This window comes from Boleophthalmus pectinirostris, unplaced genomic scaffold, assembly GCF_026225935.1.
Source record: "Boleophthalmus pectinirostris isolate CB_2022bp ecotype Guang Dong unplaced genomic scaffold, ASM2622593v1 HiC_scaffold_10, whole genome shotgun sequence".
Lineage (NCBI taxonomy): Eukaryota > Metazoa > Chordata > Actinopteri > Gobiiformes > Gobiidae > Boleophthalmus > Boleophthalmus pectinirostris.
The window spans coordinates 19,696,452-19,712,899 of NW_026570971.1; the positions used below are offsets into that span (position 1 = coordinate 19,696,452).

Below are 16,448 nucleotides of genomic sequence, written 5' to 3' on the forward strand. Positions count from 1 at the left end.
CTCTTCAGCAATATGATTAGACAGTTGTAGAGAGTTGAATTATGAACAAATATTATAAATAGATTACTGTACAATTTGCTGTTTATTTATTGCAGCTCAACAACATTGCACATTTAATTTTTGGAGGGATAATTCTGCATTATGGTTTGGTTTCTATATTATCGTTTATTGTCTATATTTGCTTCAGCGGTACAGTATATCACTTTAAAATCGTGACAGGCTGAACTGTAGTAATGTGACCTGGAACATTTCTAAACAAACCAAATTGTACTAAATTTGCTTTGAGCTCTGTAGTTGACAGCATAAGATACACACAAATATACAGTATATATTTGTATATTTATACAGTCTTTCTACAGCCTTAACATCCTCCTGTCACAGTCCTCCCCCCTTACATGGCAGACATGCTCTCCATCCGTCAGCACAATGCATAACCTCGGTAACACAGGACACAGCTCAGATTCTGTATTTTGTCTGGCTCGCGCACATTCATGCAGGCCATTTGTGTAAGTGATACCCACATGTTTCCTTTCTCATGCACCCACAAGCTTGGCCACAACAACATGGCCTGCAGCCTCCCTTTATCCCAATAGAAAAAAAAAAGTGGCGTGTGTTTTGCATAGAGCAAAGGGTATAAACATGGCGGGGTAGGGGGCAGAGGGTTACAGAAGTATTGGGGGTGGGCTTTGGCGTTATGTTGCATGAAATATCTTCAGCTGCCTCATGCGAGAAACCTGATCCCCTCCTTGGGTGACTCTTTTTTTCATATCTCTGCATAGCTCTGTTGCAGCAGATAGAGTGGAAGATGACGGATAGCTTAACTGGGGCTAATCGCTTATTGCCTGTTTACTGAATGCCTTAAGCCTTTGTGGATTATTGTATGGAGAGGGCTGCTGCTTTCTCACTTATCCTGTCTGTCACCTCACTGTACTGTGCACTATTGATTTCAAGACGTTCAGATCCACTACTTGCTACTTATCTATAGTGTTGTCACAATACTAAAATGTCCAAATTGGAAAAAAACAGAAACAAAACAAAAAAACACATACACTAGAACATTTATGTATTAACACACCTCATTTTAAACTCCACCAGAAACAAAATACTGTATTAATCCTGGCAATTATCCATCTCCTTGAGCAAAAGTCTGTACATAATGTAATGTTATTTCCATCACAGAATAATGTTGAAATAATGTCTTTCAGTTGTGCCATGTAGCTGGACTTCATATGAAAAAGATTATAGCTGTTATACATTGCTGTATACTGAAATTAATTTGTCTAGCTATTAGTTTTATATCCATTAGTTTGTGGGTAAATTCTTGACAACTTGCAACCTAATTTTCCACTTTGGTAAGAGACAGCTTGTGTGGAGAGATAGCAAAACGGTGGCAAAGTCTGAGTGTTTTTCATGGATTAATGTAATTTGGCTTTGGAGTTCAGGTATTTAGAAGCTGCTCCACTGTCTATCCCACACCCACACATACACAGATAAACACGCAGAGGACACTGTGCCAAGAAGAACTTAGGCAATTAAGGGTGATGAATTGCGTAAATGTGAAGCGTGGCAGCAGAATGGTACAGGTTAGACGGATGTGCGTGGAGACATAACCTGTCCAAAAGCACTAAGGCTAGGATTGAAAAGATACACGCAGGAATCAAAATAAATACAGAGCCCAAGGAGGAGATGTGATGAAATACAGACTGTTGTTGCTGCAATGTGACCAATAATGAGATGTCTACAGCTGGGATTTGTGTACACTTAACCATAACTACAACCTTGAATAGTATGGGTTGCATGGCGTAATGGGCTAAAGTGTTCAACAGTGGCTCAGGTGATACAGTGGTCACCCCATATCGAGAAGTTTTATGGTTCAATCCCAGCTCCAGTCACCAAGTTTATTTAATGCATTATTAAAGAAGAATACATTTTTTCTGGCAGAGGACCCACCACCTAGCCTGAGTCATCAGCCGGTTTCACTTCGTAGAAACTATCTGGCCTCGCAGCATTAGGATTCGTTCACTCGACAGTAAATGGGTACTTTTTTAAATTTAACCAATCATTGCTATTTGGTTGTGACGTATGTAATGTGCCAAATCCCGTAGGAAGAAGGGCAAAAACATCTTTCCCCTTGATAAAATTCAACAAACATTCTCTTTGTTCCAGCTTTAAATCCTCGATCTCAGGAATCATTGACATCACAGAATGTATCGTTCTTCACTGATTGGCTGGTGCCCGGACTTGCACTTCCGGGGTTTTTGTGAACCGTCTAGTGTATTCCGATTCCTGACGTAGTCGCTGGAGAGAAATGAAATTGAGCGGAGGCACTAGGTGACGCCAGCCTGGCTATCCACCACCTGCTTGTCTCTATCAAGATGTTATTATTTTGCATGGATGATCCTGTGGAATTAAACTTTTATATCTCTGTGTACACAAGCAGATGACGCTAGCTGAGGTACAGGTCAGATCTATGGAAAGGAAAACCTGCATACAGTAAAATGCATGTTGTACTGGCATAAAAACAACTGTAACTGAATAAAAGCAAGATAGATATGTTCAATGCCATACTGTGGAATATTCAAGACAAAGATATTTCCATGGAGACAAGCACGTTCATGAGCATTTAATATTATAAAATAAGAATTACATTTGACTAGGAGACAGAGTGTCTTGCTCAAGGACATCATCAACCACCCACAATAAGCAAAGAAGCAGAGTAGACCAAAGCAGGACAGAAACTACATTAATGAATTACAATAATATATTCTACAAAATATTGATTAGAAATGAAGGCTGTAAAACTTATGAATACTGAAGTGTATGTACTGCCAATGATTTCTGCACCACAGTGTGTGAACCACTCATCAGTACACTCTTGCAAATGTAGCTTCCTCCTCCAAAATATTCACCAAAGGCAGTGAGCACGTTAAGCAGACTGCAGCTTATGTTTTACAGGTCGCGGTGCAAAGCTTTTTGTTCACACCATGAAATTTCCCCCCCGGAGACCCCCAGACCTCCATCAGTGTCTTTCCCCGGGAGCAGCCCCCAGGCGCGAGGGGGCAGAGTGCCGCTTCATGTCAGCCCCAGAAATGTCAAAAACACACACACTCACACATATTTCTCCAGAACACTCCCTGGCACTTTGCAATTTACTTTTGCATCTCCATCAACTGCCAAGGAAGATTCATGCATGCCCAGAATTTGAGAATCAGAGTGTGTGCGTGCGTGCGTGTGTGTGTGTGAGGGAAAGAGAAAGTCAAAAGTTGTGTGTGCGTTTTGCGATCGAAGGCGTCCCGGCGTGAGGGAGCCTTGAGGCCTGCCTGACACAGCTTGAGGGCACACAGAGGAAGGTGATTATCTCGTAGCTGCCAGCCATTCAGCTCAAATAAAGACCAAAGTAACTTACACTAACTAGGTGATGCTATTGTAAAAGTCTTGTACACCAACTTACCTGGATTTGTGTGGCATATTCTAAACTTGTAGCAGTGATAAAGTAGACAACGGCGCTATTCAAATGCGGTGTTTCTAATGCATTGTTATGACAGTGCTTTTCCATCATTTTGAATGTTCACCAGCAGCACACAATTCAAGTGCTGGATTTTACCACAGAGTTTGAATAAATCAGCTTCAGTTTCTCTGAAAATAAAAATTAATTTTGGCTATGACAAAATCTTGACAATATCTATTTTTGTTAGACTATCCATTCTCTTCTATGACCCAAGAGTTAGTAAGGAGCCAAATAATAGTTATAGAAAAAACATTTTATAATATATGATGATAACAAATATGCCTAAGTATTTGGTATTTGGTTACCTAAATGACACAACTAGTAGAACATAACTGATTTAAGAATCTGTATGCTGTGGCAAGCATTTATTGTCTTCGTCTTAAATCAAAACTTAGACATAAACTATCTGTCCATTTTTTTTTTTTTAGCAATTATCACATTTCACAACAGTGAAACTCTGCTGACCTGTTAGATAATGGGATGTGTGTGTTCATTTGTAAGATTTAAATTCCTCTCAAAGACAGCCATTGTTGCTTGTGAATCATTATTGTTTGAGATTTGATCTTGGCATTTTAATAATGGTAATCATTTAATATTGTCTCTATATTTATATCTATGTCTATAATTTTTGTCGAAATTAAACAGACAAAAACATTATTTTAAAGCACAAATTTGCATTGTCGAAAAATCCCATAATAAAAAGAGAGCAAACCTCCTCTGCACAGTAAGTTTCTGGTCTCTTTGTGAGGCTGAAACTCCAGTTCTGTGATTTTGCCAGCTCCAAGATGGCACCTTCCTTTCAGGATTGTGGTGTTTGTTTTTGGATCTGAAAAGCTCAAGCCTGGAGTGTCTCTCTTTGGGAAAGGCAGCTCTTTTGGCAGGTGACAGGCGGGCACACCTGGACATGTGTGTGTGCCCAGATGGATGAGGCGCGGTGGCAGCTGGTCCCCTGAGGACAGTGGTGTCGCCAGAGGGGACACTGCTCCGGTGTAATGCTTTCACACTCACACAAGGAACTACTGCAGAGAGATGACGCAGGAGCTAGACCAAAACACACAATAGGACAATAGGCATACAAAACAAAATGATGACTGACTTTGAATGCTATATTTAGCCATAATCTCCCAAAGCGTTACTGTATCTACAGAAACATCTTTCTATTTTAATCTGCTTCCTTCATCCGTGTGGCTCCCTGCGTCTGCCTTTTTCACAGTGCCAACAGCTCATTAGTGCAGTATGTAAATGAGCTGGCTGCGGGCCAGAGGGTCAGGGCACAAACTGGAAACAGAATAATAGCACCGCGGTGTAGTTCATGTGGGTGAGGGAGGGTGTCCTCAAGTGCCTGGCCAGATACAACTACAGGTGCAGGAATGTGACAGTCTACAGTTTAGTTGTTGTCAGTCGTCCATCTTCTAACCATGACCCCGAAACGCGATGCTCTATAGTTATGACAAAGTAAAAACTTAAAACTTACTAAAATGTATAATTTGTGTGGAATAATATCACTTTCTGTTTCAATGTTTCTTCTCCTAAAGTAACACAAGAACAACTGTTTACAAATTTTGTAGTTTGGGTGTATCAAATAACTTTTGTTTTTTTTTTTGTATTTAGGCTAGGAGTTCTAAACTATTATTGACCTTGGTACCCTTTCTCAGTACAAATAACTATTTATGCATCTTACTTTTAATGACTTGAGTGTTTTTAAGGGTAGACTTGCGCCTCTACCATGAGCTTCTGTCCTATGGTTAAGACATACATTTTAGACTGACTAAAGACACTTTATAGTCGTGTGCATTTTTGTGTAACTTGTGATAGGCAGGCAGCATGTGGCTTTGCTCCAAAGCTGTAAAATGGTAACATAATTACAACACACTGGAGATTTTATTATATAGGATACAAGTGCATTTGATGATTACATTTGACATTAAGCCAGAAAAACATCATGCTAAGAGGAGGCATATTGAATGGCTAGAGATCCTTTTCTTTTAGTAAAACTGAATTTGTGTTATCTCTTCAGTTTTAATAGACTTGCACAATTCAGTGTTATTAATATAAAGCAACAAGTATCTTACCTGTCCAGTATTTGCTTTCACTCAGCCACTCCTTATTCTCTCAGTAATTCATAGCTCAATTACTTAGTTTGGGATCCCATTCCTTGGTCTGTAATGAGTCATGTTGCTAAAATTTGCTTATTCTAACACACGATCATTAAATGTGCAGGCATGTGTAGACTTAACAGGAGGCACATGAGGGAAACTCACTGGGGACCACTGCTGGTGATATTGGGAATAACAAGATAACTACAGTCCCTGACAAAAGTCTTGTCGCTTATCCATTTTGTAGAAACAAAAGCTTATAACCTGACTTTAAATTAATTGATTGGTTTTAGAAATGTCTCATATGAAAGCTAAAACCCTCCCAAATTATGCTCAATATACTAAAATAAATTTGCTTCACTGAAGAAAGATTGATCATTTAATGAACACAGGTCAGATTTTGGCAAGACAAAAGTTTTGTCGCCTACAGAAAATTGAACAAATAATTTACTTCAAATACAAAAATATGTTGCATAACGTCAGTGAATTAAGTAGTGGTGCTGTGAGATCCATATTTAATATCTTGTATGACTTCCATGAGCTTGAAGGACGCATCCATGCGGTTCGACAATGATTCATACAATTTGTTGATGAAGTCATCAGGAATAGCAAAGAAAGCGTCTTACATGCCTCCCAGAGTTCATCAAGATTCTTTGGTTTTGCCTTCCATGCTTCCTCTTTCATTCTACCCCAGACATGCTCAATGATGTTCATGTCTGGTGACTGGGCTGGTCAGTCCTGGAGCACCTTGATTTTCTTCACCTTGAGAAACTTTGATGTAGAGATAGAAGTATGCGATGGAGCACCATCCTGCTGCAAAATTTGACCCCTTTTATGGTTGGGAATGTAAGAGGTAGCTAATACTTCTTGATATTTTAGGCTATTGATATTGCCTTCCACCCTGCAAATGTCTCGCACACCCCCATACTGGATGTAACCCCAGACCATTTTTTTTGCCGCCACCAAACTTAACTGTTTTCTGGGTGAATCTTGGATCCATGTGGCTCCAGTAGGTCTCCTGCAATATTTGCGGCGGCTGTGATGTAATTCAACTGAGGATTCATCTGAGAAATCCACCTTCTGCCACTTTTCCAGTGTCCATCCTTTTAGCAGGCTGTGGGCCTTGCAAATGCCACACGGTTTTTTAATTGCCTTTTGTTTAGTGCTGGTTTCTGTGCACTGATTCGACCACGGAGGCCATTTCGAGATAGAATTCTACAAACTGTTCTGGTTGACACAGGGACTTGAGGTGACCAGGCCTGGTGGAGCTCTGCTGCAGTGGAAAAGGGGCTAGCCGTGGATTTTCGAATCAACAAACGGTCCTCCCGAGCAGTTGTCTTGTGGGGTCTGCCGGACCTGGGCTTGTCAAAAACATCTCCAGTCATTTCAGATCTTTTTCTTATTCTTTGTACTTGACGCTGAGACACATTGAAGGTGTCAGCCACCTCAGCAGTGGATCTGGTCTTCAGCCTCTTGATAATTAACGCTTTGGTCTCAGGGTGGATCTTAGGCATGTTGTCAGAGGTCAAGTTGCAGTTGATGTGAAGGTCTGGTGTGCTGGGGTTCTTTTTATACACACCCACTAATTGATTGATCAGTAACTGATCACAGGTGAGGCTGTAATCTAGGATTGGGTGCATCATATGACAAGATGACAAAACTTTTGTCTTGCCAAAATCTGACCTTTCTGTGTTCATTAAATGATCGATCTTTCTTCAGTGAAGCAAATTTATTTTAGTATATTGAACATAATTTGGGAGGGTTTTAGCTTTCATATGAGACATTTCTAAAACCAGTCGATTAATTTAAAGTCAGGTTATAAGCTTTTGTTTCTACAAAATGGATAAGCGACAAGACTTTTGTCAGGGACTGTAGTTGATAGGGTCTAGAACAAGGGGTTCCCAAACTGTTCAGGCTGGGACCCCCAAACTAACTTGCTACCCTTACCATAGAATGAAACTGATACAAGTTAAATCAAGTTTAATGTTTTTTTTTGTTTAGTTTTTTAAAATAGATGATGGTCTTATTTGACATAATCTTGAAACGGTCGCACAACCCACCCCCACTTTTGGAACTAGAACTTTAAGCTTACTTCTTCTTCTTTTTCCATATGACACAATACTTTTTAATTTATGAATCAAAAAGACTTAAAGGGTCAATGTTAAACACAAAAATCCATAGCAAAGTGTGAATGTGCACCAAAGATCCAGCATGCACACACTCCTCCCTCACACCATGATTTTGTTGATGCTTTATTCACCCATTTTGCTGTCATCATTGTGTTCATCAGTGTTGTTTCTTAAGTTTTGCCTCTGTTTATTTTTGTCCATCCGTAAAAAGGCGCCATTATTTCTCCCTCTCCCAGGCCTCGCGAGAGGAGGACGGCCTCGGTGGGAAAGTCCCCCAGCATCACAGCTTTGCTCAGGACACGCCCAGGCTAGTCTTCAAGACAAACAGCGATGTGCTTGTAAGGACCAAATCACTAACTTCAAGCTGAATGCCTTTTGCTCATCTTAATGCTTTTATGTTTTCATTCTCATGTCTTTCTCTTTTCCTTTATGACGTCTGGCAGCGAGATTACTGGGTTCGTAATTGGGCATCACAAAAAGTAGATGACAGAAATTGATCACACAAAAAGCATCATCTTGTCTAGTCAGGCTTTTTTCTTTTCTACATAACATTTGTTTTGCCTTGTATTTTTAATACATTCATCTTCTGTTTACATTTCCCACATTAAATAATTTACCAGTAACACTTTTTTCAGTAAATGTACATGATACAAGTAATATTCACAAAATGTTTAATTTTCTATTTTAACTGGTTACACAATGTCTACTTGCACAGACAATTGTTTATCTATATGTCCAATCTTTACTTAACATGAATCTTAGTGACACTGAAAACACAATACACACTTTGAAGGTTAGTGTCACAGAAAAAAAACTAAAACAAAAAAACTGCAGGCCTAAGGCCTAAACTGCAGCCACAGGCCTACAGTTAGTTAGTGCAGCAATACTATAGATTAGGGATCATATATTACTGCTTAACTACTAGTTAAAGGCATAGAGAGGTTAATGAAATACGTATTTGAACAATAATTTATTTAATACTGGTAGACGTTATAACTATTGACCAAGAGCCGAATAACCCATATACCAATTTACACTTAGTGGTCATAAACTAACCTGTTACCATTCATACAACTTCTGCTACTACCTACTGTTTCTTCTATCACTTCTATACTATTTATCTACTATCTATATTTCTACTACTGTTACTATTCACTTTTGAACTGTACACTGTTAAATATGTTTTAAGTATTTGAAAAATGAAAAAGAAACTCCATCTTTCTATCATTTGTATGCTGAAAGAAAACCACTTTGTTTGTTTATATCAGACATCAGGAAATATAAGAGGTTGCAGGACCAAACTAAAGTAAGCTGTGAGCCTTAAATAACAGATGTAAGCTATATGATGTCTCCCTCCGGTCCACTCCAGCAGAACACCTTCATCTCGGCCTATACAGAACAGTTATCCTCGTCTGTGAGAGCTGAAATACAGTGCTCTTGACATTCACCTGCTCTGTGAGAACGGCCTTTAGTGTCACATCAGCCTGACTGACTGCAATGGCGCACGCAGATAAGGTGAACTTCAGATCTAGGGCCTCATCCAGTGTTTACACTACAAAAATCCTCTAGAGGTAGTTAAATGGACTTGAATTCAGAATATTAAAGTGTTTTTGACTCGGCTACATTTAATTGTGTGTGAGATGTACAATATGCAACTAGTTTCATCTGAAGCAAGAAAGTAAATATGTCAATGGAGTAACTATAGTACACTGGCAACTAAATAAATTTCAACTAGTCAAAAGTCATATACTCCAAAGTAGGATTAATATCCTGATTTCAAATTCAAGTAACTCTTATAGATATTCTTTTTGCAGTATAATGTTGGTTCTGGTGATTTAAGTGTATTTGTAGAGAAGTTAAACTTTTATGCCATACTTCCACAAAATGTAAAATGTAAATACTGTGTAACAAAAATATTCAATTTCATAAACTTCTTTTCAGTTGGAGAGTTAATTGACCATATTATGATATAATATCACATAGCCAATAACCATAAGAAACATTTTGTATTGTATTATATATATAATTGATTTGTCATTAGATGAGGATTACAGATTTAGCACTACAACACTATTTAGCATTGCACTGTTTGTTTAAGACTTTTTGCAGATTGTTGGGAGTCAAACCTAAAGTGCCTGCTCAGTTGAAGCACCTGGTTCAGTTTTCATTGCTTTAATCCTTGTGTTTTTATGGCAGCAATCTGAGAAGTGTCAAAAGACTCATATATCGACCTGAACAGAGGGATACACAGGCCTGCTCCCTCCTGCTCTCTCTCTGCTTAAGCCTCTCATTTGCCAACAGCCTGCACCAGCTCAAACTCTATCAACTGTTAAAATCTCATCTCTTTACCATTCATTATCAATATCATTCATCACACACTCCTTTACAACCACTGACAATGTGTTTAATGACACAGACATATACAGAAATACAGTACATACAGCACAGGGCTACAAAATGCTTAGTATTGTAGAGTTTGTGGAGTTACAGCTATTGCCTTTTAATTTTAATTTCTTTTACTTTACCAGGCAAAATATTAAGAACAAAGCTTCAACTCTTGTCAGTGAAATATAGCATCCTTCACTGAAAAAAATGTGTCTTTTAATTTCCAGTGTTCTCATTTTAGTGTTTAGACAATGTTTTCAATATAAAAGCATATCTACTTTTTAATCCTTCCTCATCCAAGGGAATTTGGGAAGGCATGGATTTTAAAGAGATTTTTAAAGAGTCAATATCTACTATTCTATGTGCCAGTCCCAAACCAGTCCAAACCGGTAGGTGATGGCTGATAATATGACAAACTTTATGAATTCACTATAAGTATTGATACTGATCATTTTGGGGCAAGAAAAGTGGATTTTCCTGATATTATACTTTTAAGAGGCATCTTTAAAACAAGATAGCACCATGTCCTGAGGTGACTGCACTTGTTTGGAAGCTTTCTAATTGCTGTAAAACAAACATTACACTACACCACCACTGTCGGCACAGTGACGACGATGAGAATAAATGACCATAATTACAGCGAACTGCAAACATCTGTGAGTGCTACAGTCAGGAGCAAAGTGTGAGAGAATGCACAACTCCATTAGTGCAAAATGCAGTCAAATTTCACTCAGAAACAAAGTCGTTAAGTGCCCTCCATCTGTCTTTCCCAGTTGAGAAAATTCAACACATTTATTATTGAAAATATCCAGGGTCTGTCGTAATTCAACTCAACTTCCAAGAGCATCTTTTGACTTTTACTCTGTCACTGCTCATTGAGTTAGCCAGGGCTTACTGCAATTGAAAAGATACATCTAAGCACCAGCAGGGTCTGTGTGGGTCTCCATGGTTCAGCCTTGATCTGACAACGTGCCAACATTAGAACATTCTTTTGATCAAATTCACAAAATGGAATTTGATTGCAATAATTCAATATTCACCTTTAATCATTTGACCAATTTTAGGGCCTTTTACCAAAACTCAATTAGAGAGCAAAATGGGGCTTAAAGAAGTTTGCTTTCACATGTAGCTCAATTAGGAAAAGTAGAGCAGTATTTTCTTTAATTAACTGTGAAAAGCGACAGTTTTACCAAAAAAAAAACTAAAAAATTATTTGTACCACACTCTAAGAAATCTTGATAATTAGTAAGTAATCACTTTATCTATTTCTGAAACCTTGTGGACTGACTTGACTCTTCTCACTTCTCTCAGCTTGAAGATTCCAGGAATCATTTCCATATTCCATTTCATTTAACTTTTTTCTCCCAAGATTTTAACTGCAATTCAAGGGCCCACATTTTAATTATTTGAACAATTATATCAGATGCCCTCCCTCCAGCTCAGGCTAATTACACACCATTTCATTCTTGACCTATGGCTACTGTTATTATGAAAATGTTATCCACATCCAACTATTACAGAATCCAGTCATAACAAGAATAGTAATAGTAAAGCATTCACAGCATCTTGTCTTGTCAGTACAGTAGTCACCATTTTAGATACCTCGTTATATAAAAAAAAATATAAGTCTACATCAGCTTTGGACCAAATAAGCCAAGTACACAGTGTGCAAAAATGTTGTCTCCACCTTATGGTTGCATCCCTGAACTTATTAAGATTCAGCGGGGGGGCTCAAGGGTCCCTGTGATGGATGGATGTCGTTGAGGGGTCTGACAACTGATTAATGCCTTAATTATGTGCAGCGAGGGCCTGCCACTCCTCCTGCGCTGAGCGAGGGAGCCGCGTGTGGCCTGACGAGCCAACGCCGTGTTCAGGGTTCGCCCACTGCTATCTGCTGCACCAGGGTCACATTCATTTACTTCCTCAAGAAAAATCTTCTCTTTTTGTGCTGAAAAGCTGTTTAATGTTGATGAAATACCGCTGCAGAGAGGAGGGACAACTTCTCAATGGGAGAATGTTTTACACAACTCCTCCATGTAGCATACTGAGATTGAGGGTTCAGTCAGCAAGTATATTATTGCAAAGTGGCCACAAATAGATTAATTTGAGCAAACTTTTACCTAAGTTTTGAGGCAAAGAGGACCCTTTCTCTTAGTATTTGGTATGAAGTGATTATTTTGTTGTGATTATTATAACCTTTACTAACTACTTTAAATATAAATTTAGTTCCCTTATCGAAAAAGAGATGAAAAAATATCATTAAAAAAAGATTTAGACGAATTCACAGACATTTATTTACAGCTTTGAGGAAATGTCCCTTCATAATGGAGCTGTCCAGATGGTGTAAGGGTAGAACTTTCTGTGGTGTAATTCCTAAATGAGCCTATAGGAGGCAGTGTGACGGCGCTGATGCAATGTTGTGTGTTGCAGGTGTGTGACTGGTGCAAACACATTCGACACACAAAGGAGTATCTGGACTTTGGAGCCGGGGAGCGGAGGCTGCAGTTTTGCAGTGCCAAATGTCTCAACCAATACAAGATGGACATTTTCTACAAGGAGACCCAGGCAGCGCTGCCCGGGGGACTGTGTAACCCAGGACACCCTTCAGCGGGGGACAGTAAAGCCGACTGTGGGGGAGGGATGCAGCTCCTCACCCCAGAGTCCTGGGGCTCACCTCTGGCTGACCTGAGGAGGAAGGCTCCATCACCCGGGGGCCCGTCCAGCTCCTCTGTCCTGGGCACTACCACCTCCTCTGTCACCTCTCCTTCAGACAACAGTGCAGTCTGTTCTCCATCCTCCTCCTCTGCAAAGATCCCCACACCCAGACCACACGAGAGCCCCACCCTTGCTCCACCACCTGTCCCTTCTCTGCATCCACCTGTGGGGATGCCTTCTGGCAGCCCCCCTATGGTCATGACCCCCCGGGGCCCCATGCCATTGCCTCTTTTTATGGAGCATCAGATGATGCAGCAGATGCGGCCCCCATTCTTGCGCCCCTCTCATCCTGGTGGACCCAACAGCCCTCTGTCCATCCCTGGTATTGGACCCCCTCCTCCCCCCAGGACCCTAGGCCCACCGTCTAGTCCCATGCACCGACCACTATTGTCCCCTCATGTACACCCCGGTTCAAACCCCAACCCTGGTATGATGCCCCCTCATCCGGGCATTCCGATGAGTGGTCTACCCCCATTTCCTCCTGTCAACATGATGCACAATGGTCCAATACCCCTGCCCCCCATGATGAACTTTGGTATGCCATCTTTGGCCCCTCTGGTGCCCCCACCCACCCTTCTAGTTCCATACCCGGTCATAGTTCCTCTTCCTGTTCCCATCCCTATCCCTATACCCATCCCTATGAACCCCAAGAGCCCAAGGGACCAACCTGAAAGCAGTGGACATGTCCAACCCAGCCCAAGGTCCAGCGAGACGTCCTCTTCAGGTGGCCCCACTGTGGGGGCCAATGGAGGGGACAGAGAAGACCTGTCTGGGGTGGAGCACATGTCTCCTGGATGTACCTCTTCAGAGAGGACCAGGACATCTAAAGGTGACTTATTTGTGAAGACTGAGGACAGTTCAGGGACCTCGTGTATGACTGGCAGCTCCAAATTAATGGAGGGAGTGATTGATCTAACTGTGGGCCAGAAGCAACATGTTACTAACAGTGGTGCAGTGGGAGAGGTTCAGGTCAAAGTGGAAGCAGAGTCAAGGTCTCCACGTGCAGAGGGACAGTGTAAAGAGGCAAAAGACTGGGCACAAGGGGGCGCCTCAGAGCGGGAACGTAAAGCTAAAAGAAATGAGGGAGGCTTTGAAACGCACACACTGGAATCCTCCACTCCTCCCTCCACAAACAACAGCCCCCACCACAACTCTAATCCACCAGTGAGCCAGCAGAACTCTTATATTTCTAACCTTAGTCCACAAGCAACCCGGAGTCAGCTCCACACTCCAGCGCAGGCTCAAAGCGGTCCTGCTGCACTCTGTAATGTGATAGTCAATGGGACAGGGTGGCATCCCGTTCTGCCACCTGCCACCTCAGAGGGTCATTCAGCACCAGCCAACGGAGAGCTGGAACGGGATGCACTAAAGGAGAACAACTGCTCCGTGGCAGGGTGGGACCCGGGCAAGAGGACAGGACCAGCTGAGGACTCAAACTTAAAAGAGAGTAAAGTGGACCCAGACTCTAATTTGGAGGAGGGGGAGCACGCGTACGCACTGCCTCTGCTGTCCACTGGGGGCTGCGTAGTCATCCAGCCTGTGCCAAAGAGTGGCACGGACAAAACGGCCTTCCTCTCCTGCTCCATCAGTGCTCCTCTATCTGGCTCCTGCAGCCCGGAGCTTGAGCCCCCACTCAAGAGAAGGTGCCTGCGAATCCGCAATCAAAACAAATGAGGTAAGACCAGTTTTAACAAAGAAAAACTGTATTTTGGTATTTGACATGCATGTATGTATGTAGAATAATGTGGTACATATACTTTGTGTTAGTAGAAGCTAATATCCCTAAATACTCTTATTAAATTGTGTTGCAGCTAACATATTTCAGAGTAAAGATAGAAACTTAATTATGTGAAGGTGTTCAAGATACAAATGGAATGCCACTGTCTTGTTCATTTGATAATTAAATCAAATCACACTCAAGAGCAATTAATGGTGATGACAACAAGTGCCTGCAATGAGAGTAATTATTGATGGAAAAAAACACAGCCTCATCACTACAATACACAACTAATGATGAACATTACTCAACATTACAGACTTATCCAAACCCCACTTGTTGTGATGGTCCATAGGAAGTTGTCATCCTTTTCATTTTTTGTTATACTTTGTTTTACAGATGGTTGCTCTGACGACTGCAGTGCCATCAACGACACTTGATCATTCTTTGATCTTCAGCTTTGACCCTTCGGCTGTTCACCAACACAAATACAGTCTTCATTTCATCTTACCCATCAGTCTTATGGTACCAGCACTTCAAATCAACTTTCTACACTCCAACCCAGTATGGATATTAAAATAATCGGCCTCCTATAATGATTATCTGCAAAAGGACTCTGCTCACTCACCTCTTTTTACATTTACTCTCTCAGCCCACACTGCCGCTTGCAGCAATGTTAAAGTATATTTCATGTCAATGTTAGTATTGCTTCCCTTTTAGACGATCCCTCATTCGTTACCAGCAAACATGATGTCAAATTGCCAGATCCATAAAAAAAACTGAATGTGCAATATATTTTATTAGTTACTTCATTAGAGTATGGCAAGAATGATAAAATGTTCACCAGCAAATAATGGTTGATAACAATTCCAACATTTTTTTTTTTCTATGGCACTTACCACTTGTGAACATAAGTAACAGACATAAGTGACTAGAGTGGAGCTGTCGTCATAATCATTCCTGACATCCACACAAAATGCTCTCTGCAGTGTGTGCTTAAGCAGTAAGCTTCACACTGGCTATAATAAGGGGCCCTGCTGCTTAAGAACATTTCAAGGCTGAGTGCGTCTGAAAGAAGTCCGTGGCACTGTAAAACTCTGCCAACCTGCGACGGGCACTTACAACCGCAGGGCCAGACTTCATCTTCTCTATAATGCATTTGCACTGATGTTCCTGTCATGTTGGCGTTTTGGGTCTGAATGCTAGCAATTTAAAGGAACACTTTCACTAAATTCCTCTCTTCAACCAGAACTCAGCAAAAAAGCACAATTAAATGGAAAGTTAATTTGCTGTTTCTATCTGCCAAGATAATTTGCCAATATGATTTAAGCCAATGTTGTTTTTGCTGTAATGCGCTGCGCAGCTTTTTTGTAGAGTGACCTGACTGTCACCCATCTCTCAAGCCTCTGAGATGAGATGCCAGTTAAAACACAGTCAGCATTTGCATGATAAAATTTAAGATCCATTGTACCAGTTAGAGGCAAGAAGCATTTTTTTATTCTCCAAAAGAGACTAAGGTGCCGAAACGAAACATGCTTTCTGTTTAGATCTCATAATTTTGAGTTGCCAAAATTATTTGATGAGCAAAATATGTGGTTTATGTAGGGCAAACATAAAAAAATAAAGCACTTACAAATAACTATTCAATTTATATTGAAACTAAAATGCACTGTTCTGCCAATGATGAAAAATGTTGTTGTAATGTTTGGTCCAAAGTGTTTTATTTTTTATTTTTTAATGTAAAACTGCTTTTAAGAATCTGATTTACAGCAAGAAATTAAAGTTACCTGGCCTCTCACTATCAAATGGTCTATACTCTGCAGCCCTGTGCAGATCCAAGTAGAATGTCCAGTGGAGTTGGCTCCAATTAGTTTTATCCAAATGGTCACTCAAGTATA

At 40.6% G+C, this 16,448-nt stretch overlaps 1 protein-coding gene across 1 annotated transcript in view; it reads left to right on the forward strand.

Moving 5' to 3' along the window:
- Nucleotides 1-15,647, forward strand: part of sobpa (sine oculis binding protein homolog (Drosophila) a) — a 31,037-nt gene extending 15,390 nt beyond the window's left edge. The window contains exons 6-8 of the mRNA XM_055158331.1: nt 7,970-8,071; nt 12,549-14,508; nt 14,950-15,647. Of these exons, the coding sequence (XP_055014306.1) occupies nt 7,970-8,071; nt 12,549-14,507 (2,061 nt within the window). The 3' untranslated portion in view covers nt 14,508; nt 14,950-15,647. The remainder of the gene's footprint in view (nt 1-7,969; nt 8,072-12,548; nt 14,509-14,949) is intronic.
- Nucleotides 15,648-16,448: the final 801 nt, after the last annotated feature.